Source organism: Vigna radiata, chromosome 1, assembly GCF_000741045.1.
Source record: "Vigna radiata var. radiata cultivar VC1973A chromosome 1, Vradiata_ver6, whole genome shotgun sequence".
Taxonomy (NCBI): domain Eukaryota; kingdom Viridiplantae; phylum Streptophyta; class Magnoliopsida; order Fabales; family Fabaceae; genus Vigna; species Vigna radiata.
Window position 1 is genome coordinate 7,023,127 of NC_028351.1, and position 24,305 is coordinate 7,047,431.

The 24,305-nt window shown below is 33.4% G+C and overlaps 4 protein-coding genes across 5 annotated transcripts; 2 read left to right on the forward strand and 2 right to left on the reverse strand.

The window, feature by feature from the left end:
- LOC106767382 (NAC domain-containing protein 92) lies at positions 1-1,996 on the forward strand. Its single transcript, XM_014652265.2, has 3 exons — positions 1-374; positions 882-1,147; positions 1,264-1,996. The coding sequence occupies exons 1-3, from the start codon at positions 221-223 to the stop codon at positions 1,837-1,839; spliced, it is 996 nt and encodes a 331-aa protein (XP_014507751.1). The 5' UTR covers positions 1-220; the 3' UTR covers positions 1,840-1,996.
- A 3,346-nt stretch (positions 1,997-5,342) lies between these two features.
- Positions 5,343-8,496, forward strand: LOC106766573 (caffeoylshikimate esterase-like). Its single transcript, XM_014651297.2, has 8 exons — positions 5,343-5,621; positions 6,195-6,224; positions 6,511-6,637; positions 6,725-6,871; positions 7,206-7,336; positions 7,423-7,563; positions 7,665-7,763; positions 8,052-8,496. The coding sequence occupies exons 1-8, from the start codon at positions 5,364-5,366 to the stop codon at positions 8,286-8,288; spliced, it is 1,170 nt and encodes a 389-aa protein (XP_014506783.2). The 5' UTR covers positions 5,343-5,363; the 3' UTR covers positions 8,289-8,496.
- Positions 8,497-10,277: 1,781 nt separating this feature from the next.
- On the reverse strand, positions 10,278-16,348 carry LOC106772059 (CRM-domain containing factor CFM3, chloroplastic/mitochondrial). Of its 2 annotated transcripts, none has more exons than XM_022783334.1 (10): positions 15,494-16,348; positions 14,307-14,772; positions 14,096-14,226; positions 13,190-13,534; positions 12,687-12,843; positions 12,318-12,610; positions 12,173-12,232; positions 11,446-11,535; positions 10,990-11,190; positions 10,278-10,737 (listed from the first exon to the last, which is right to left on the reverse strand). In XM_022783334.1, exons 1-9 carry the CDS (start codon positions 16,235-16,237, stop codon positions 11,062-11,064), a joined length of 2,415 nt encoding a protein of 804 aa, XP_022639055.1. In that variant the 5' UTR covers positions 16,238-16,348; the 3' UTR covers positions 10,278-10,737; positions 10,990-11,061. The 2 variants fall into 2 exon arrangements, with proteins under 2 accessions (XP_022639055.1, XP_014513697.1); XM_014658211.2 differs by having other exon boundaries at positions 10,990-11,175; positions 15,494-16,347.
- A 678-nt stretch (positions 16,349-17,026) lies between these two features.
- Positions 17,027-24,148, reverse strand: LOC106762810 (synaptotagmin-5). The gene is made up of 14 exons (XM_014646922.2): positions 23,549-24,148; positions 22,835-22,909; positions 22,648-22,755; positions 22,386-22,418; positions 22,194-22,283; positions 21,519-21,644; positions 21,285-21,428; positions 20,303-20,716; positions 19,989-20,123; positions 18,981-19,202; positions 18,596-18,865; positions 18,274-18,411; positions 17,657-17,959; positions 17,027-17,493 (listed from the first exon to the last, which is right to left on the reverse strand). The coding sequence occupies exons 1-14, from the start codon at positions 23,741-23,743 to the stop codon at positions 17,266-17,268; spliced, it is 2,481 nt and encodes an 826-aa protein (XP_014502408.1). The 5' UTR covers positions 23,744-24,148; the 3' UTR covers positions 17,027-17,265.
- Positions 24,149-24,305: the final 157 nt, after the last annotated feature.

Genomic DNA, 24,305 nt, shown 5'->3' on the forward strand with positions numbered 1-24,305 from the left:
TGTGTGAAATGCTTCTGGTTGAAGGGTGAATAATAAAACCTTAAAGTGAAAGGTGTTGATGGTGTTATCGAGCTTACTTTCAGGATCAGTCTCTTTGGTTCTTCCCATATATTTGAGCTGCACCCTCTTCACTTTCTTTAAACTAAGCTTCTTCAGTTGAAGAGGTATATATATCAGAAGCTTCTATACTGCTGCTGCTGCTGCTGATTTGATCAATCTGATGGAGGAAAATCTGCCTCCTGGATTCAGGTTTCATCCTACAGACGAAGAACTCATCACATGTTATCTTACAAAGAAGGTTTCTGATTCTAGCTTCACATCCAAAGCTATAGCAGTCGTTGATCTCAACAAATCTGAACCATGGGACCTACCAGGTCAGTAACTTCACATCACTATTCTTTTCTCAGCATCATCTCTCCTCTTATATCTATCCATGGTTTCTTCTTTATCTAACTCTCCTTCAATTACTAGCTAGCTTCTGTATTTTGTTGTATATGGTTACATGAGAGGCTTTCATTTTTCTGGACAAAATCTCTTTGTATATTTATGACGTAACTTATTAATTTAAAAATATTTATAGAGAGAAATTCGGAATTAATTACAAGGGAAAAACATAATGGAAGGAAGTCATTGGTTTCATAGTAATTTTTCAGTTTCTTTCACCCCAGAAACTTCAAATTTCTAACTGATACATATGTTCAAAACATAGAATAGAAGTTTGATCCATTCTATTTCTGCGGCGTGGCTTACCTACCACTCATGCATATGATATATATATATATATATATATATATATATATATATTATTTGAACTCTTGAACATAAAATAATGAAATAATGATAAGGATGATTGACATATTAATGATGTTGTGATGGAACAGGTAAGGCTTCAATGGGGGAAAAAGAGTGGTACTTCTTTAGCTTAAGAGACAGAAAATATCCAACTGGACTTCGGACAAACCGAGCCACTGAATCAGGTTACTGGAAAACAACAGGAAAAGACAAGGAAATATTTCGTACTGGTGTTTTGGTAGGAATGAAGAAAACCCTAGTGTTCTATAGAGGTAGAGCTCCAAAGGGAGAGAAAAGCAATTGGGTCATGCACGAATATAGACTCGAAAACAAGCATCACTTGAGACCTTCCAAGGTTAGTAACTTCATGCATATGCATCTTTCACCAATAATATTTCAAGTCATATATGTTGATTAGGTTTTTGTGGTTTGAGAAATCAACTTTTTGTTATGATATGTTTCCTTTTGTAGGATGAATGGGTGGTTTGCAGGGTTTTCCAGAAGAGCTTACTGGTGAAGAAACCACAGCAAACGAACTCATCACAACCAGATTCTCCATGTGACACAGTCTCAGTGGTCAATGAATTTGGTGATGTTGAGCTTCCTAATCTAAATAGCATTGCAAATTCTTCAGGTGGACTCACTGAGAATATTTCAGGACAGACTTTTATGAATGCTGATATTAGTAACAGTGTTAACACAAGCATGAACTTGGCCATGAATTGGGCAGTTGCAAATGAGGTTCATCAGGTTATTCCCTCTCTTCCATCACTACCATGGCCTTCTGGGTTGCTAAGTCCAACCATTTCTTCTGTAAATTCTTTGCTTCTCAAGGCATTGCAACTTAGAAGTTATCAACAAAGAGAAGCAGCAGCAGAAGCAGCAGCAGCTACAGATCATTTTGCATCATTTATGGGTCAAGGAGTTTCCCAAGTTGGAACTGACCTAAGTTCAAATCTGACAGCATCTTCTTCAAAAGTTCAAGAATGTATGCCACAGCAGCAACAACAACAGGAGCAACCATTCAATTTGGACTCCATTTGGTGAATCTGTTTAAATCAGGAAACTAACATTCTGTAATTACATCAACCTCCAATTTCCATAAATAAAACACCACCATTTCCAAACTCACTGATATCTTCTAAAACCTTTCTCTTCTATTGTAAAAATAGACTGCTTTTAAATCACTGTTATACTCCTTCAGTGTTTTATCACGTACAGTATTTCAATTATCTTGAAATTTCATGTTTTAGAATTAATTTCCACATAAAAAATAGAGAAAAAAAAACTTGTTCGTATACTTAAATAATTCATAAAATGGAAAATGATGTTCTAACAACCATATAATCCATTTCTATCTTGTAACCTCAGCATATGAAAATAAAGGATATGGATGAATATTTATGTAATTTAAAAAAATAATTAAAATCATTGCATACAAATTACACAAAAAAAAAAAAAAATTATGTTGAAAGAGAGAATAATTAGGTAAGTGAGATTTGGACTTAGAAATGTTTATTTGTTTGGCGGATCTATCAACCCTTCAAAGTTTTGGACTGCTGGTTACAAGAGAAGGAATTTTAATCTATAATTAATTAAGGAGGTTTGAGAGATAATAGGGGTCAACAAAAGAAGGATTAAGACTTAAAACAAAAACTAAAAAGAGTGAAAGTCAATGTGAACTGGTGGAATAATAATAAATTTGGTAATATACAAATTAAACAAAAAAAAGTTTATCTCGAATATTAATCTTTTGGATAGAAAAGAGGAAAGTATATGAGTGTTAGTTATAGATGGATGAAAAGATATATAATAACTAAATATTTTCATATCAACATTAAATTGGATAAGAAGGACAGATTTAAGGATAAATGGGAATAATATAACTAATTTTTTAATTAAATATCTTATAAAGTGTGACTTATTGTTATATATAGATGGTTGAATTTTGGCAAAATACTTTTGGTGATTTTTTTTTAAATTATTGAAATTGATAGATTTGAAAAAAATAATTATTGATATGAGTGACATCATTTTATTACAAAAAAATTATGATAAGGTAAAACGATTTTAGTACAAAACATTTTTAAATTAAAGTCGTTTCAATGTAACACGATTTTAGTTTATTGTATTTTACTTAAAGTTGTATCATTTTGATACAACTTTAGTTGAATTTTAGTAAAAATTGTGTTAAAATGGTATAATTTCAAATTAAAATATTTTTAAAATAAAGTTGTGTTACTTTGACACAATTTTTATTTTAAAAATATTTTGAAGTAAAATTTTGTTATTTTAATTCAATTTTTTTTATATCGTATCATTTTATTTATTTTGATGAGATTTTTTTTTTATTCATTTCAGTAAATTTTCTAAAAGGTGTTTTCTAAAAAATTAGTAAAATGGTGCTTTTTCCATGAATTTAAGCAATAGTACATTATCCTTTGATCCAAATAATTTATTAATTTTTTATATTAAATTATATAAATCATAAATGGCAACTTAAGACCACAGCCAAATTATTTGATAAAGTCATGGCCCATAATTGTGAAGTGTTTATAAAAATAAGCACAGGATCCTCAAAAACTTATTTTAATTTCTAAAAATAAATGTCCAAGAAAAGGTTTTAAAAAAAAAACTGATTAAATTTTTTTTTCTTTTAAATAAAAAAACACATGAAACCAATAAAAAAATTAAATAAATGTATAATTCATAGTGTTCACAACTATTAAAAAAAAATACATGAAATAACTATTAACTAGAAGTATTAATTATGTGTACATTTAAGTCAAATTTAATGAAGAAATCTGTTTCATATATCATACCAAAAGACAGTATTAAATCAAGACTCAAGAATGGTTACTTTTGTTGAGAACCTAATCAAACATGGCTAATCAATTTCAATTTTGTAAGGTGTTAAAATGACTTATTTCTAGAAACGTACATAATTGAAAGCTGGCTAGTGAGATAATGGCATTTATTAAGAATTCAGTGAACTGAGTCAAATGGAAGAAAAGAAAAAAAAAAAGGTGTTGGGAAGAATACAATAAATAGTAATGTTGTACAATACCTTTGAAAATGGCATCAATGGAAAAAAAAATTATACATTGTCTTTCTCAACACCAAATAAGGAAATTACAGTAATTGATTATTGATGGAAGCACATGCATGCTCAGACCAACTCAGAAAAGTCTTCAGAATGCCACTTTTTCAGACATCTTCATCTCCATGAAAGTCTCCATTTTCAAAGGAGAGAGTAAAATATTTTAATAATTTAACTTAGTGATTAATTCTTTCATAATTTATAATTAGTACTGCATATGTTGAAATTGTTTTAGTTAGTGACTTTTAATCAAAGTTAACACTAAAACATAAGATAACATAGTAGGGAGTATTTTCTAACGATTTTAAACCGATGGATTCTATGAAAACTTCCGTAAATGAACACAGTTTGAGAAATTCTTGTAAATGGTGATAGTTTTTGTAAAATTCCCTCAAATAGCGATGATCACGAATAAAATTATTGAATTTTTTTTGTTGATAGTAATTTTTATAGATGTCGGTTAATTTTATATCCCACGTCTTTATAGACGTCAGACATAGCATTAACCAACGTTTATAAAGACGTCGGACATGTAGATTCCGAAATCCCATTAACGCCATCCATAAAGACATCGGTTCGGAATATGACGTTAAAAATCCAAAATAACCTATGTTTAAAGCCTTTTCTGTACTAGTGTTTGGATGAATATCCGTTATGGAAAAATCCAATGATCAATTTATCTGTGGGAAACTGCACCTGTTTTTGACTAAGTTATCTATTATGAGAATATCTTCGAGAGATAGAAGTAGTACCATCTTAACCCAAAGAATGAACGTAGACTTTGATTTAAAAAACATAATATTCAGTGTCCAATATTAGGTATCCACTAGTGAATATTGAACTTACTCATTTAAGAATACAACTCTCGATATCTCTGATAGGTATTCCATCTTAGTGGAGTATCTGATAGTCATCTTGTTAGTTCTACTAATTACAATAATTTGGTACTAAGTATCCGATAAACAATATCATATTAAAAGGATAGACTTGATAATCTATATATATATATATATAGATATATATTTATTACTCAAATCCTTATTTTGATATGTAAAACTTTTTTAATTTTCTAAAATTTTGGTTATATGTAAAGCTTAATCTTAAATTTCTAAAAGTTTCTTCCGTTTCATTTTCTTATCCCTTTATCTCCTTCTCATAAACGATAGTTTCAACCATCACCTAACAAAAACAAACGGTACTGACATGTACATCCAAATTACAGAAATAGTATAGTAATCATGGAGTGCATTTAACATGTTTAGTGATTTGATATTTATACATATATAGTATGTAGTACGTAAGGAGCTAGGTAGCACATTAAATAGCAAGAGTGGTGAAGAAAAGTGGATCCAATGTAATAAATGAATAAGGTGAGAAAATATTAACTCCCCAGCAGCTTGTAATTAAATTCTGGAACCAAACTCCTCTGATATATTGACCTAGCCACTACCATCTAACCAAATGTAACTTAATGCATGTCACCCTTTTCTTCTGGAACCTCTCTTTCACTCCTTCATACTATAAACTCTTCCTTCTCTTTCTTCTTCACATACATTACCATAACAAGAGAACAACAGCCATGGTTGGAAGTAAAAACCAAGAAATTAAATATATCAGTGATGAGTTGCAGACCATTTTTCTGGCCAACTTGGATGAGGCACCTGCTAGAAGACGTGCTCGTGAGGCTTTTAAGGATATTCAACTTGCCATTGATCATTGCTTGTTTAGGGTAAGTCATTAAGCTATGCTTCATTTCTCTTATATTCTCTAAAATATCATTATGAAAGTAATGTTGTTTAACATATTCCACATAGTAGTTGAACTAACCTCTTGTTGTCTTTGTCATGAAAAACAATGGATTATTTATCACTGTGAAACTAGTCCAAATACATTGTTTTGGTTGAAAAAATGAATTTTGAGTTGAAATTATATAACATTATACAGTTTTTGTCTTGATAATTTTTTTTTACTGAAATTAATGTGTTACCAATTTGCTTTTGTAATGAAAACATATGAGCAGAAGTTAATGTAAAATAAACTTTGATAAAAATTAATTTTATCAAACACATACTAAATTTTGAAAGAGATTTTTGGACTTGAAACATGAACAGTGCTCAAAGTTATCTACTTGTACGTCTTTTGTTTAGAACAATGAGGGTAAAAAAGGATGATATTCTGAATATTAACTTCATCACATTGTAGCTCATAATTTTATTTCCTACAATCAAATGTAAAAAAAAAATAGAGAATATGATTCTTATATGATATTGTAGCTAATTTCTGTTTTTGAAATTTGCTGCAGTTACCATCAGATGGAGTGAAGACGAAAGAGGTAAGGAACTATGATTCTTATATGCTCTCATTCCATTTATGCTCAATCTTTATGGCTCTAGTTACAGTTGACTTTGAATTTGAATTTGGAGAGTGAAGAACAAATTAAAAAAGTGGGATGAGAAATTTCCAAAAGAAAAAAGTGTGTTCATGTGTAATTAAGCACTTATCTCAAGCGTGATTAGTAATTAGTCATTAATTACATTTTATGAATTTTTAAGTAATAGTATAACACAAGACTTATCATTAATTTGATGAAATAATTTCAAATATTTGTTTGTGTACAGGTTTATGAAGTGAACTCCAGAGGAATAAAAATATTTTCTAAAAGTTGGCTTCCAGAAAATTCTCCTTTGAAAGCAATCATTTGTTACTGTCATGGATATGCAGACACCTGCACATTTTACTTTGAAGGCATGAAAGATCTATAATAAATGAGAGATTATTTAAATATGTTTATGCAGAAAAGAGATAGATAATCATTTTTTGTCTTGTTTTTAGGAGTTGCAAGGAAATTAGCATCATCTGGATATGGAGTATTTGCATTGGATTACCCTGGATTTGGCCTATCAGATGGTCTTCATGGTTATATTCCTAGCTTTGAAAATCTAGTCAATGATGTCATCGAACATTTCTCAAAAATTAAGGGTAAGATCTAATTTTCCATTATGTCAGATAATTCTTTATAGTGTCATTGTGGGTTTTCTCAAATGTTTACATGAAGCCATTCGTTTAGAACTTTTAATTAGAAAACTTTAGTACTAATTGAAGAACAACACAGACAATCTTTACAACATTTAGCACTATCAGATTCTATCAAATCATAACTAGAGTTTTATTTAAAAAGTTTACTGCTAATTGAAGAACAACACTGGAAATAGTTAACGAATTGTATGTAAATATTGTTCTAGCACAAATCCATGCAGTGGTTTGTCATTTTCAGTTGAATAATGTGTGAATAACTGTTGAATTTGGATGACAGAACAAAAGAAGTATCAAGATGTGCCAAGCTTCTTGTTGGGTGAATCAATGGGAGGAGCCATTGCCTTGAATATTCACTTCAAACAACCTACTGAATGGAATGGTGCTGCACTTATTGCACCTTTGTGCAAGGTGTATCTCCTTGAATTTAAACAACAACTATAATTACTTGATTCTTCTATCCATATGTAAGAATACTAACCAGTTTTCTTGAGTAGTTTGCTGAGGATATGATTCCACATTGGTTGGTGAAGCAAATACTAATTGGTGTAGCCAAAGTTCTTCCCAAAACTAAGTTAGTTCCACAAAAGGAAGAGGTGAAAGATAATATATTTAGAGATCTGAACAAGAGAAAACTGGTTGGTGTACCACATCATGTTTGAATTATGTGAAGTTAAATAGAGTAAAAATAACCCATTTTCGTTTTCTGTTCATGATCTTTGTGTGTGATTTTCTCCAGGCACCCTATAATGTGTTACTCTACAAGGATAAACCAAGACTGGGAACTGCATTGGAGCTGTTGAAAGCCACACAGGAGCTAGAACAGCGTTTGGAAGAAGTATATGATATCTTTCCCTTTGACTTGCTTTTTAATATGAATATATAAATGCTGAATAAGATTTCATAAAGTAATCAAACAACCAAATTCCTTAAAACAAAAGAAACAAGCAAACAACATATCAAGTTGGTATCAATTTTCCTGATATTTTGGTGATTGCACGAATAAACCAAAGCTAATATGCTTAGTTATAGGAAAAAAGTTGTGGTATCAAAGTCTTGTAACTTCCTTGAGCTATTGGACATGTTTCATTTTAATAATAACTGACGAAGGAGTTTTAATTGCTAGGTTTCTCTGCCATTGTTGATCATGCATGGAGAGGCTGATATAATTACTGATCCATCAGCTAGCAAGGCTTTGTATGAGAAAGCTAAAGTTAAGGACAAGAAACTCTGCCTCTATAAGGATGCTTTCCATACTCTACTTGAAGGTGAACCTGATGAAACTATATTTCACGTGCTTGGTGATATTATATCTTGGCTTGACGAGCATAGCAGCAGAAAAAACACATATCAGGCACCTTAGCATACTGGTTTGCCACAAGAGTAGCCGTTAAATTCAGTTTATGTAGTGTTTTATTACGGAAATTAGAAGGTTAAATGGACTAGAATATAAACAATCAAATGTAGACTTTAATGTTCGAAGCTTGAATATCAATTTACACGTGTTTGGTTGCTTGAATGTCAATTTTCTCTCTTCTTTGGTTTCAATCCAATCAATTGACGTTTCGTGATACCATGACAATGAGTACGTGCGTTTGGTTTCGTATCATATTTAAACTAAGTAGCGTGCCTATGTTGTAACCAATAGTTTTTACATTTATCAAACATATGTTAGAGACGTTAAAAAGGGATAATTTGGCCTCATCCACCACTTGGTCAACACAGTGAATCAATCCAATTTGACTAATTTATTAGCCAGTGAAAAGAATTTAATTCTATCCATCCACCATAGGTTGGTGGATTAAATAGCTAACTTAATTACAAGTTATTTTTTAATTAAAAAAAAAATACAAATTTTGTAATTTAAATCGAAATAAATTTCACTCTAAAATAATGTTGAATTTAAAAAACAATTCAAAATAAAAAAAGTACCATATAATCCAAATATAATCCAAAAACAAATACAAAAGGTGAATAAATAAGTTTCTAATAATGATCATTTTTGTGTCACTTATCCATGTATAAAATCAAAGTCTTGAATGGATAAATTCATAATATTTTGCTCTCTTCAAACTTTTTTTTTCTTTATTCTCATGTACAATATAATAAAAAAATATTAACTAATAATATTAAAACAAATTAAATTATGTGAGTTGGTAGATCAATCTGACTCATCATATCTTCAACCCAGATATTTTATATGATCAAGTTGAAAATTGATCTATATGAAAAAAGTTACATTTTTTTTTTTAAATTCAACTCAATCTAAACCCTTAATAAATTGGATTAGCCCACTAATTCTAACCTATTTTGACATGACGAGACTATATTACTCCTTTTAGATTGATCACTTTCAACAAACCCTATTTGCTTTTAACGTAATTAGAGTATGAAAATGATGTACGTGCACCCTTTTTTGGTATGTGTAAGTGAAAGGAAAAATAGATAAATAAAAGAAAAATAAAGAACAGAAAAAGATTGATAAGATATATTTTTGGTTCGTTTAAACTAAGTTCAGCTTTGGTTTTTCAAAATATATTGTCTCTATTTTAGGGTTTAGGGTTTTTTTTACCTTTATAATTTTACCTTTTCTACCCTTCTAATTTTGATACGCATTTCCTTATATTCTTTTAGGATTATCTAAATTACTTGTTATCCCTCTATCAAGTACCATCTACATACTAGAAAGACTTAAAAAGATGTATGTTTCAAGGCATTTTTTTGCCCCTAAAATTGAGATGAATGCAAAGAAAACCAAGGCTTGACTCAGTTTACACTTCAAATGGGATCAAAGGTCTTTAACATGAAGGGGAATCAAAACTGCCCACTTTGCTAGTATTTGTTTATTCTAATTCTGGTGATGATGATTATGTTAGTATTCATCAATAGTTATCACAGGAACATATAGCAAGTAGCTTTGACAGACAACTATTTATAATACTACAAATACTTTTAGTACTCTTTACAATCAAAATTGGAACATCTAATAATATACTCTTTTTTGTAAGATTTGCAACATGCAGCTTTAGATTGAAAATCCTTCTTCCTCCGGTACATATATCTGTATACCAGTCTTTACTGCAAAAATAAGCCAGCTTAGCATGTGTAATCAAATTACATTTGGAGAATTTGATCTTCAATAAGTGCACGGGCATATCACTACATGTAATTTCATACAGAATTATGATAAAACACCTGGGAATTGGATACCCAAGATAGTAAGGGATCAGGTTTATAGTTGATTATTGCACGAACCTATTTTCCAAATTCCTTTGTGCCTTCTTTCACATTCAATATTTATCATTAAATTTCTCTTAATACTTTTTACATTAATACCAATGTTAACAAAGAGTCAAGCAAAAATGGACATTTGAGCATGTTTAATAGCTATAACCAAAATTGTGCCTCTTATCCCATTAAATCAGCCTAGTACATTTATTGTCTACTAAACAGAATTGAAAGAACAAAAAACACTCAGTAAGGCATAATAATATCAATATAGTAAGTACAGGAAAAGAATTATCCTTTACCAAATAGCCTATTACAATGTGAAGATTTACAATAATCAGCTCAGCCACAATGTGGGGGCATAGACTCATGCAGCTCAAAAGTCAGCCAGCATGCTGAAAGATGGTAGTAGAAAACCAGCGAGAAGTAGATAACGGATGATGAACTTTTGCTGCTGCAAGACCACAAATCTAGGCACATCTTTGTACAAGTTTGAATAAATGAACACCATATTCTCATCTCAAAAGAATGCGCTAATAGAGGAGGAACCATACAAGTTGCTTTTAGCCTGCCTCTTGATTATCCTACATACATGTAGGGAAAATTACTGCATTTAATCCCTATAAAGGGATAAAAAAATGCCTCAACCGTAGAGGAAAATTGAGAATTACAACCAGCGCATTTGGTCAACTACTTTTAGTATTGACGATGAAAGAATCACAGAGCTAAGGCATGGCATCCAAAATTGCATAACTCGGGATTATTATGCTTTCCTAAAATGAAGGATGTTGCAAATGCAAACTTATGAGCTACATGATCAGTATCAAAGCTAATACCTTTAAGCCACATGTAACGGAAGATGTTATCCAGGAAACTTCAATACAAATATGCCAACCAGTCTTCATCACTTATGAATTTGGAAAACTCGGGTCTTCATCATCTTCCCAATCACTTTCTTCCCCATCATCTAACCAGTCACTTTCTTCCTCATCATCAAAACCATCAGAATCTTCATTCTCACTCTGCATTCCAAATAACTGGACAAATTAATCGTCATTGAAGTTAAAAATTAATTTTGCTCTTATTTCTTTCTTTCAATCTTTCTCCCCCTTACCCTCTTTCAGCTGATAATAAGTAAATATTATTATAAGCAGTAGTACCAAATTCCATATTAATCATTTAATAGTACAGGAAATTATAAATGCCCGAGCTCCCATTTAGAAATAGTATTAAATTGGCAAAAGCTATTTGATAGCCTTACCAAAATCACGCAGACAAGAGAATAAACTTACTAGGGTCAATTCTGAGATGTTGTCTATTTGGTTAAGATCCTCTTCCTCTGTGCTGGCCCCATCATCATCTTCCAAATCTTGAGGCTTATCCTGATTAAATTTAAAAAACTTAGCTAATATACCCCTGGTTTATTTTAAAATTAGAAAATCAATTCTCACATTTTCCAATGAAAAGCACATTCTAATGTGCATATGTAGTTCAGATTAATTTAGACATGCGTCTAATCACATTCAACTGTTCAAACTTAATTCCATCAAAAATCAATTCTACCTAACTTAGAATCAAAAGGGCGTGTCAAGTTCACATTTAATTAAGCAGAGTGAAATTCTAGAAAGATACAAATGCTACGATTGGGACAAAGAAGAAGTAGGGGCTAAGAACATAAGATTATCAGATATAGACCATTCTAAACTAATTCTGGAGCCACTTGACCAATCTCACATGTTCAAAATATCTAAAGCAGATCCCGTAACATAATGTCAGTCTAGGCACAGGAAGCAGATGGGTTTCAATGGTTAAGATTGATTTAAGAGTCTATAATTCGAAATAGGCAAAATCAAGATATTCTTGGGAGGGGGTAGTTTCTGTCTTGTCAAGTGGTGATAATGAAGAAACCATTTTTAAGGACTGTGACCAATCATGTCATTTCTGTCTAACTGTTAGCAGTGACCTCTCCACTACATCAAAATAATACTAAATAATTTCTGATAAATCAACAATACTTACAAGTTCTTTATTCAGTTCTTCTATAGTTTTTTCCAGTTCAGTAATATGTTGACTCAGAGCCTGCACAATTCACACAAGACCAAATATAACATCATAGATACGAAGTCAGAAATAGATCAGTAAATCTCATATAGAAAACAGTAACCTCGTGTCGTTGCATAGCTACATGTCGCTTTAGTGCCTTTCCCTTAGTTAGTAGGTTTCTTGGCCTCAGATTAAATGGCCGCTTGTAATTCTTTCCACGATAGTAAATAAGAGCAAATTCTTTGGAAACTTTTTCTATTGCAACCAGTATTCCACCACTCTCATATTCAAGTAACCTTGCTGTGTCTTCCACAAAAGCAAGAGTCTTTTGTTTTGTCATCAATTTTACAAGTTCTCGGTGTTTCCAATGCAAATGCATATTCTCGACAACACCATCAAAAACACCACGTATACCTGGAGATTATCAAAGAAAGATATCAGCGTTGCATTGCTAAACAGAGCAACTTTTGTATAGTTCAAAATTACCCACCAAGTGGTAAGTATGGTTTCATTCTTAAACCAACTTTACGGAACATAACACGTTCTTCATCTGTGATTGTTTCCTGGTCATAATCAGGACCGGCTGGAACCATTGACGCTTCTATTTTAGCTAAGAGCCTTTCTGCTCTATGCTTTTTGGTCTGGGCCTGTTCAGACAATAGAATAATAAATATGATGAACAAAGAAAGTCCAGTTTTGTAAAGACAACCAAAAAAATAACTGTTATCCTATTATGCTGCACTCCTATACGCAAATATTGTAGAAATAAATTACAGCCTATTGCAACCAGACAGTCAAACAGCAACTAAAATTAAAGGTGAAAAAAAACTGGCAGGATTTATATTCTAATCAATCCAGAATTCCAATCTGAGGACTACTAAAATAAATAATGTGAATAAGTTATATCCCCCAATGCACTACAAACCAAGTCTGACTTTCAAGTGAAATGAACCAAGTACTATCACTATCATATAGAAATATATAGATACTTACTAAAAATAGTTTATGTTCAATTTTTCTGACAAGCTTAGCAGTCTTGGCTTTGGCAGCTTCTTCCACCATCTTCTCCCGTTCTCCAGGAGATATTTCCCTTCCCCATCGAGCCTGGGCCTCGTAGAACTCTGCTAGAGTCCCAGCCTGTGCTGTTGCTTCACCTTGCCCTGATGGAATTGCATCAACTGCTCTGCACCGGAACTTGTCTTCAACATCCTGTACTTGCTTTGTCATTTCCTCTCTTTCAGCTAAAACAGTAGCCACACTTGTTGGAACGAAGTCTTTCCCACGATATATAACAATGAAATATTTATTCCTTAGCAGCAAGGTACCTCCTGTTAACATCTGTAGAAAAACAAGAAAAAATCACTATTTTCAAACTGAAATTGACAGAGCTAGCGGTGCATCATGTCTAAGCAATAAAATGAACATGGTGGAAAAAAAAAATTTAGCCACATTACACAGATTAAGCCCGGAGAATATGTTAAATCTTTAATATCACATAATTGATTTGGGGTAACATTAAAAAATAAAATAGCTCTAGTGGTGAATAATGTTTTGGCAAAAAAAGTGAAGGCCTGTTAAATGTGAGAGTATAGTGGCATTTTAATTATTCCGTACTAGCTACACTTATTTCTGATAAAATTACAGAAAAAAGAAAACCAATGGTTTCCTCAAAGATACATGCAAAAACAAATCATAATTCTGATTAGTGACTCTGGCTGAATAAAAGCAAAGCCAGCAGCTTCAAGGAACAATTAGATTAGATCCAAAAACTTAACATAAGATTTACATCCAAGTGTGTATATATTGAAAGGTCAAGACATCGATGGAATGAAATGTATAAGATCTGACACAAGCACATGATTGCACTAGTCAAAATCTCAAAATTTCAAATAACCAAACCTTCAGCTCCTCAGACATCAGTTCATTGTTTGTGTTCTGGATGCCAGGTTTGACAGCAATCTTTACAACTAAACTTTTCTCCCAAAGCTTAAGAATAGCACATGCTAGACCTTGGTGATTTCTATTTCTCCCTAGCATAAAATTAAGAAAAGGATTTATATAAGCACAAAGGAAAAGAAACTCAATAAATATTGCAGTGGATGAATCTTACCTAAGGCAAAATGGCAAGGAAGTGATTTTGCAAGTTTCCTTAAATTGGTCATCTCTGCATTTGTTAGCCGAGAACGCATTCCTGTAGGAAGAAGCCTAAAAGGTGTTTTGTAACCTGGAATGGTTCTTGGAAGTAAATCAGCATCAACAGGAAGTATCCCCGTACCCCACCATCCAACAAAACGGGGACCTAATTCATCAAGAAGTGCATTGTACTCTGCTTCCGCCTCTGTCACATTCTTAGACTGTTCTTGCTCCCTCTCCATCACCTCACTCTTTTCTAGAGATGACACTGCATTACTGACTTCACTTTTCAACAAACTTCCGGATGAGACATCAGGCACAAAAAAGTCATTACCTTTCTTGTCACTAACTTCCTTCCTCGAGTCGGGCCCTTGGTAATCAATACCACGATACACCATCATAACACTTCCTGCCCTCCATGTAACCAATCCTCCAGTTCGACGCTGCACACTACAACTAATCAGTCCATTGTTCCTCAAAAGAAACACAAAGTCAACATCAGCATTCAACATACACAGAATAACACAGCAAGTAGCAACATTCTAAATTGACCGAAAAGGAAGAAAAACAAATGCACACTTACAATGCAACTCAAAACTCACCAAGACCCAAATTGGAGAGAAATCTCGATAAGCAAATACAAGAAGCTCAACTTATGCATGTAAACTTTATAAAGGTTCTCTTCTCTGACTTAAATAAAATAGTAATGTACATGAGCTCATTTAAACTTCTAGAAAAAGTTCAATTCATTGGTTTTTATTTTCTTCTCCAACGCATTATATCGTTTATTGAGAAATTTCTCCAAACAGAGCCTAAGACAAGAACAACAATGAAGTCAAGTAACTCGTAAATAATACTTTTGGACATTCCAACAATGCAAACACTCAAATGACATCTCTATCTCATTTCTTGTAAAATTATAAATGCATTTGGAAAACCATCGAGAATGTGAAAGCTATAACTACTAGCCTTTTAGTAAACATGAAAAACCATATCTAGGAACCAAGCACATCATACATCACTTTTTTCACATCCACACTTCACTCTCGTTCTACCTCTCAGTAAAGATTGGCGCTTGATGTTCATAAATCACTTTTGAAACAGTAATTAATGTCTATGAAATGCTATGTGTTTATGTTGTTTGAGAAAGGATAAGAATTGAACCTCAACAATCTCATGAGCCTTCCTCATATCCTTCGCAAGTTCCTCGTGAAACTTGAGCCTCACCAATTCTTCCTTCATCCACCTCTTATGAATCTTCTCCATCACCTCCTGAGTGAGTCCAGCCTTGGGAACACTCACCCTCTCCCTCACACGCATCCCCTCTCTCCTCAACCTCCTCAGCAACTCATCCTCAAGGGTCAAATCAGCCAAACTAGGAGCCGTAACCCTCCTCTTCTTCAACCCTTCTTCATCCCTTCCACTCCCAACCACCACCACCTTCTCCTCCTCCCTCTCCCACGGCAGCATCATCTCCTCCTCCCCATCCTCGCCCACCAGTCCGACATCCGGCCGAACCCACTCCCGCCGGAGCAACTCGCTCAACCTCTCATCTCCGGTCACCGGCGCCGGACTACTTGCCGGAAGTTCCTCCTGTTGTTCTTGTTGCTCTTCTTCTTCTGAAGGCAGACCCAAGTTGCGCAACCGAAGGACGATCCTCTCGACGGCGTTCTGCGGTTGTTTTGGGGTTGTCCTGTGAATTGGGTCGTCGGCAGTGAGGGGTTCGGTGACCTTTTTGGGAGAAGGTGATTTGGTTAGCCAGGGTGCAGACACGTTAGATTTAGGGGTTGGGAGAGAAGCGAAGGTGAGTGTGCGAAATGGGAATTTGTGGAAAGAGCGACAAGGAGAAGGAGAATTGAATGCTGAGAAAGAAAATTCTGAAAGTTTGCAAGTGCTTGAGAACGCCATTGTTGAGTTACTGTGTTAGTGTTAGTTTTTGTGAAACATTGTTTTGAGTATGGATGAAGAGAAAGTTGCAGAGGATGAGAGTGACGAGGAGGCTCACTAGGTAACATGATAAGATGTTTTTGTTTGAGAAGTTTTTTTAACTTACGTAAAATTAATTAATTTCAAGTTATTAAATATTAAAGAAACATATTTTTATTAATTAATTAAAATATTTATTTTAGATAGATTAAATATTAGTCTCTAATTTTCTTAATAATTTTTATATTTATTTAATATTTGTTTATATTTAAAATACTATTTTAAATAATTAAATTTCAGATTACAGAACTTTCACTTTATCAATTAAATATTAAAATGTAAAAGAATTATTTTTTTTGAAAAAAAAAAGTAAGCTGTATTTTAAAGATTTTTACTGCTTGTCAATTTTCTACTTTTTTTCTCTACAAATACAAAAATTTACTTTTTTTCTTTATGATTATTTTATCCCTTCATGTCACAACATTTTTTAATTAAGAACAATGATATTTTAACACCCAAATATTTGTATATCTATTTGATGTTATGTTCCCTATTTTTCACTTTTTGTTTTTTTTCTTTACAAATATAAAAGTTTTTCTTTTTATAACCATTTTACCTTAAATAAATATCAAATGGTTTTGAATAACCTTTTTCCATTTTGGACGATGGTATTTTCACACCCAAAATATTTTTACATTCATTTGCAAAACATCATTCCTTTCGACCACAATAAAATAGTAATTAATTACAGAAATACATAGAAGAACCTAGTTTCCTATGCAAGTGTGAAATAGGGTATCTCCTTCCATTTATTCTGCATCCCTGTACCCAGAAATGATCTTCAGAAACTAAAAAAAATTGTCAAATAACCATGTACAAGCTCTATCTGTGGTGGTATGTGAAGGCTATCTAGTTTAGGAAAACATGTACAAAATCTGTCCTTGATGATTCCCACAAGCAATGTTGTGCATGGGAAACAGTATAGATAATAAATACTATGCAGATGCAGATCAGTTTCCAGCTGAAGAAGATCTTCTGCTGAGGGAAGGAGAAGAATTAATGATCTCTTTGCCAAGTTCCTTTATTTTGCTGAGCAGAAGCATTTGTTCAGTCTCCAGCTGAGCTATATATCCTTCCTGTGTATCCTCTAGAGTTTCTAGCTCACTCAATGTTGTAGAGAGTCCTTCAAGATTTCCATCCTCTATGAAGGACCTGAACTTGATCATCATCTGTTTTATCTGGTAAACCCCAATTCACACAATGTGTTAGAATAGCAGCATAAAATGAAAATCATAATAAGGACACCTTCACAGAATAAAGGTATGGTATTTTTGTTGAAAATAATCAAACACTTTATCCTTTGAGCTGAATTAGTTTATGTTACAAAAGAATTCTTCTCACCTGGTTAGGAATTTCGTGTAGTTTACTCAAGGAAGGTTCAGAGTCTAGACTTTGCCTCATCTGCAACTCTGGAACTTTTCTAGTGATTTGGACATGAATTTCACCCCTTTTCACCCCTTGGAGAGGTATCCATTTGTCAGCCATCTGGTTTGGAGGCAACCTTTGATATTCTACAACACATTCACCTATACTTGATGTGGGCAATAATGCATTATGATCTTTGACATAAAGCATTAGGGGACTTCCATCATCAGGGAACTCTAAGGTCTGGTTCCACTGAGGATTAAGAGTTTTGTATATGACCTACATACAGTGCCACTGCTGGTAAGTATTTTTAGTTTTGTAATTTACAAGGATGAAGTAAAAGAAAAATATGGAGAATGCAAAGGAAACGTGTAATACTGTGAAAAATCAAGAGTATAACATATGAACAAAAAGGCAAGAGATTTCTCTTCAGAACATGTAGTAAAATTTGTCAAGTTTGAAAACATTGAGAAATTCTAAAGGAAGTTGAGATAGGCTATATGAAACACATGATGTCATTGGACTAAGTTAGAAACCAAATTCTCTTACATCTTGACATTCAATTTCATGAAAAAAGGATGAAGTATTCCAACCTTTGTCCTTTTCTTAAAGCTTCCGTAGTGTACCCTCACATATGGATCACTTGTCCCTCTGAGATCGGCTGCAACAAGATCCCTTCCCTCTATCAGAACAAGTTCAATCCAACCATTGCCTGAGCCAAAACCCGAACCCTGTCCATTGCAAAATGTTAGCATGAATATCCAAGCAATGAAAAAGAACCGTGAGTAAAATGACTGAAATAATCACTAATTACAGTGATGATAAGAAAATAATATGTTTAAGCTTTTGCATCCTATATTCATCTTGTAACTGAATGGTTGAAAGAATCACTAATTTCCAAGTGAATAAGCACACCTTGGATCCTTCTTGGTCATCCACTCTAACTGATATTTGAAGTCTTAATTCTCCAGAACGCACTCTTTCAAGAGGAATCCATACATCCCTCACTGACCCATCAACCAGTCCTTCCAAATTCACATGAGCACTACCAATGTTTTCATCTCCAAAAATTTCTTCAGAGAAGCCTTTTATTTTTAAGTATTCCCCACCACCAATCTCATCGAATTCAAATGTCTGATTCCAGACAGGATTTGGAGTATGACCAGTTCTTGATTTCTGGACAACCTAGACAATTTGTTAAGAACAAAACTAGTTAAACCAACAACCGTTAACTTACGGCCTCACTTAATCAAGCAATGAAAGAACTGGTACTGTCTCATAGACATGAAGTGCCACTCACCTTTCCATACTGCAATTTGATATAAGGGTCAAATTTTCCATTTTTGTCTTTTGCGGCAAGATCCTTTCCTTCCACAACAGTTACACTAATTTTCCTTCCAGTTTTTAACTGAAAATTTGGTGATCCATTAATTGACTGCTGAGAGTTGCTACTCCGGATACTGTTCAAGCTATGCGAACCATCAGAAAATTGCCACTCTTTGACTACAATGCTCACCTTCAACTGAAAAAATGAGGTGAAATGAATAAAAGATTAGAACTGAGCATTTGTAAGTAAAAAATGTGACAAAACCGCATTCTGAACTGAGCTCTAAGATTAGAAACCAGTAAGAGAAGAATAAAAGATTATGTTTTCGTAATAATATGGTACATTATATGGCCATCTCATTTAGTACGATCAAAGAACAAGTTGTTACGATAACTCAAGACCTAGACCTAGAGGATTGCAGAATGCTGGTGCAGTTACAAGCATTACACCAGAAACACTACCAATATGAAACTTTTATCCATTTTAAATTATTAGTACAATACAATGTTTATTAACAAATCAACCAACATGACAGATAGTATAATCAAGTTCCTTTGACACGCATAAAGAACAAATATTGAATAATGTGAATCCTTTTAGATATCTTCTTCGGTGCATAATCAAGATATATATGTTAAGAATAAGAAAAAATAACCTTGTCAACTTGGAAGAGAAAATTATGAGGCAGTAAGATAACCAGGGTGTCTGTGTTATATTTCAAATGAAGTGTTTAGATTATCTGAAAATTAAATAGCATTGAGTAAAATTGTCCAGTAAATACATAAGTTTGCCAAAAATATTAGTGAGAAAACGCTAGAGGATGGTAGTGCTTTGACTACATGTTGAGAAGAGAGAAACTGAGAAAGAATATAATGAATTCCTTGTGTTATTGCACACACATAAGTATTCTTATTTACAATGAAGAAGAGATACGATTCATAAACATAGCTATTGGTTATAACAATAAATAAAATATTGTACCTCTGCAGAGTTGGGGCCCTCAAATGGGACAACCATTTCAATTTCTTCTCCACAGAACTGTGCCTGCTTTGCTATGACTCCAGAATCAGGTCCTACGGCCCACATTATTGTTGAATCATCTTCAACATGCCTCAACTGCACAAATGCATAAAGATTAACTTATCACAACATTAGCATAGAAGACAAAGAAGCACTTGTTGAAAAGAAATAAAGACTAGAAAAAGATTTCCTGTCTGAACAAATATAATACTTATAGGTAAATGTTATTCTCCTGTTGCTAGCTAAAAAAAGAGAACATTGACCAAAGGAAGTACCTTGATTTCACAACTTGCTAGATAGTCACACCTCACATTGTTGGGATGGCTCTGATAAAGATTGAAACGAAGAGTTCCTGTATTATCATGTAAAACCATATTAAACGGTGCATCCCATCTGGGGGTTGAACCAAGTCTGACATCTGTTCTCCTGGTTAATTCCTCAACTTCTACTTCTACAAATGTCTCCAGATCCTTGTCATCAAAATTCTCCTCTGAATAACCATTGGTTGCCCCATTTGGTTGCCTCCTAGATGTCTTAAAGCAACTCCCAGAAAGTTTATTCGCTGAAATCACTCTAATATATACAATGCCTCCAACTGCTTTTTTCCTTAAATCAACAGCAGGCAAAGTGAAACAACGTCGCCGAGGTTCCACCATGGTTTTAACCAAGGTGTCAGCAAAAAGTTTTTCCTGCAAAAGGTGAAAACTTCCAATCAGTATGAAACACAACAAGCTGCTCTGGAGAAACAGAAAGCAATAAAAAAAATATTAAGAGAATTTACGACATTGAGCATGTGATATCAAACATCTAATTGGTATTTCCATTAAAAAAAACTGTTATTTACTGATGAAGCTATTTCAATATTATCAGTTATCATCTATTTCTCATGTTGGCTTAAATTTCTCATTAATTTACAGAGACTCGACCTGATTTATATTACAATTTCTCCAAAATAATTTTTGTGAAAATACTTCTTCATCTCCTCTTCTCTGATAGAGTTATCTGTGACTAGCAGTCCTTATTTTAAGCCTATAACCATCTGGAAACAAATATCCATCAGATTGAAATCCATTGACACATAGGATAAGGTTCAACATCTGCAGGGCAAATGAATTCCTAAAGTCGCAGTTCAACCAAAAAGTGTGTGTATCTTTCTACAATAGCACCATAAATATAAGATAGTTTAGGGAATTTAGCTCAGAAAGACAACTTTGTAACTTTTCTATTAGCATGATATTAAACTTGATGGTAACGCACCAGCCAAGAAGAAACAACAGGCCATTCAGTGGCAGGAAGTGATTGGCTCCCACCACTTCCAAAGGCAACTCCTATTCTCACCTCAGGAGTTGATACAAATGAGTACAGAAGTGCTTTCCCATCTAGAATTGGCGTAGCAAGAAGCTGCAACATAAATATAACGATTATTAGATTAATAAAAAGAAAAAAGGATTAAACCAGTTTCTTAGCAATGCAAAGGATAGGTTTACATACATCACCCTTGATATGAAGACTGTTAATCACAATTCGAGCAGTTCCAATCAACGGCTTTGCAAGCTTAGCAAGCAACAAAATGCTCATTTCACTTGTATCCCAATCAAAACCCAGTTGCAGAAATCGCTGCAAAAGGCCAACAGAGTACAGAGTCATACACCTCAAGGAAAATGAATGGTGAACAGCTAAACTACCTTACAAGCAAATTTAGCAATGGTAATAGACCTAGGACAGTCATTTAGGTGGCATTTGGTGAGCTGACAACAAGTTCATAGATTCATACTTAATTTGCATGTAAAGCTTTATTTTTTCCAAACTATGCGTATTAGAAAATTTCCCCGACCACTTGCTCATATAGATGACAAAAGCAGTGGCAGTAGAAGAAAAGAGGGCAACAAAAACAGTGAAAGTACCAAAAATCCTAGTACTTGTGTAATAGTGATGGTGCAAAACACATCAAGGAAAAATGAAAATACAAATTCCGACAAGAATATATTTCTCACACTGCTCACAAAAACAGATGATGATATAAATGCTACTCCTGTTCTTCCCTCCCCTATTTTTCCTTTTTTTCCTCTACCTACCAAAATTACTATAGAAGTACGATTTAAGGGAAGATTAAATATATAAGAATTATATTTACTAGTGACATTTGAAATAGAAGGAAACCAAAACCTGATCACCAATAGTTGACCAACGCATCCCTCTCAGAGCCAAGCTAGGAGGGCATGATCCTAGTGAAAACTCCTGTAGCTCAACTCTTTCCTGTATTTAGTACACATCACACAAATATCCAATCTCCATAAAGTGTTCAAGATGTTTTGATAAACTAATTAAAGTTCTATCATAGAATAAAAGATAACTCACAAGAAGTCTTGGTTTCCGGAGCTTTATACGTTTCTAGAGACACAAAAATTAGAAATTAGCTTAGTTCATCTATCAAGATACAAAATACATGTCTAAAGAGAGCATTGAACAGAATGAAGGATTCTGACCATTAAATGTAACATTAACGAATCTTTAACTAGAAGTTTATCCACTATTTAACAACAATTTCTGCATTGTCTCTTGAATAAGGATGAAAAACTAATCAATGTGTAGCAAGTGAGAAAAGGTAGTGAAATTTCACCTCAACAATAGCAGATAGCCTTATTGAAAACTTGGCATTAAAATAGTTGGACCAGATTTCTGTCAACAGCTTATTCAACCACTCACAATGCTCCAATGGTGTGATGGGCTATATGAACAGGAACTTGAGGTCAACTTCAAAAGTCACACTAGAAGGTGAAAAGGAAGAAAGGTAGGGAAAAAAGTACCGAGACATTCAGTATGATCCTCTTCCATTTCTTATCCAAGTCCTCCACGAGTAGTTTGCGTTGGTATTTCCCATACTGAAAATGAAAAAGCAGCACCTCACATTAACTACTAGTATAGTACACCAATGAAAAAGCAGTCAATAACTCAACTCAGATGACAAATCAGGGAGATTTGCTTTCACAGAATTTGACGTTACAAAACATTTTTTATTAAGTTACTGACACCTGTGATGGATACAAGTACAGAATACAGCAATTTTTAAATATGTAACATTGGAAAGATTACTATAATTTTATAATGAAATATAAATGAAAAGCCTAAGATATTTATAGATTTTCGTGAAAACATCTACCATTATAATTTATAATTATTAGATGAGTTTAAGCTTGAGCAGTAGTACTATGGGTAGGATAATGTTAACAGTCGTAACAAATGCTTAACATGATCCATGACAAAGTAACTATTTTGTGGAAACATAATTGGGAAAAAGCTTGGTAGGACTAGTTAACAATCTAAACGTGTCATTGACGCATTTGTGAAATTGCCCCAATCAAACAAAATCAAGATATACTAAATGCATTTTAATATGAAATCAAATTGATTAATCAGGGATGATTATCCATAACAAAATAACTTGTCTGGAAACATATTTTCGCAAAAAGCATAAAGAGATGACAAGAGAGTGGTAATGATCAAAAGTGAGGACTGAAAACCTGTATAGTAGTCCACACAGCAAGAGCAAGAGGAACCCAAGAGGAGGCAGAAAAGAGCCATCTCTCAACAGCCCAAGCAATCAGAATCAGAGGAATGAAAACTGGAATTCTGGGCTTCTCTTGCAAGAGATGATTGAAAAAGTCCACAGCAGCCTCTTCAATGTTAATTGAAAGGACCCTTTTCTTCAAGGTCATTGTTTTGCTCTTGGTAAGCACCAAAACTACAAAAGGGGAGTTTTTTGGTTCAAATTTTGTAGATTTTGGTGTTTGGCTTTCTTAATTCCCCAAGTGTCAACTTTTCCTATCCATGGCAGTTAAAAGACCAAGGCCAAAGACTCATGAGGATGGAAAATAAACCATAAACAGAGGAATGTTTGGGAGTTGACAAATCTTGAAGGGTTGTTAGAATTGAGAAGAAGAAGCTGTGAGAAAGAGAGAAGATGAAAAGTCAGCTGAGGGAATGCTGCAACATAAGAGGAAGTTTGCCTTGGACAGAAATGAACTGCTCACAAGTTGGAAACTTTGAATCAAATCTAAAGAGCAACATTTTGTGTCCTCAGCCACCTTTACAAAGGTTCCTGTTCCAAATGGTGGGTCCCATTTTTCAACTTTTTTACATTGAATTTATTATTTTTAGTCACATCATTTGTTCTGCATACTAAACTAAGGATAATAACCTGTTTAATTTGGATCTATCCATGAATTCGGATACAGAATAAACAAATGTTTCCACAAGGGAAATACCCTTGAAGATACC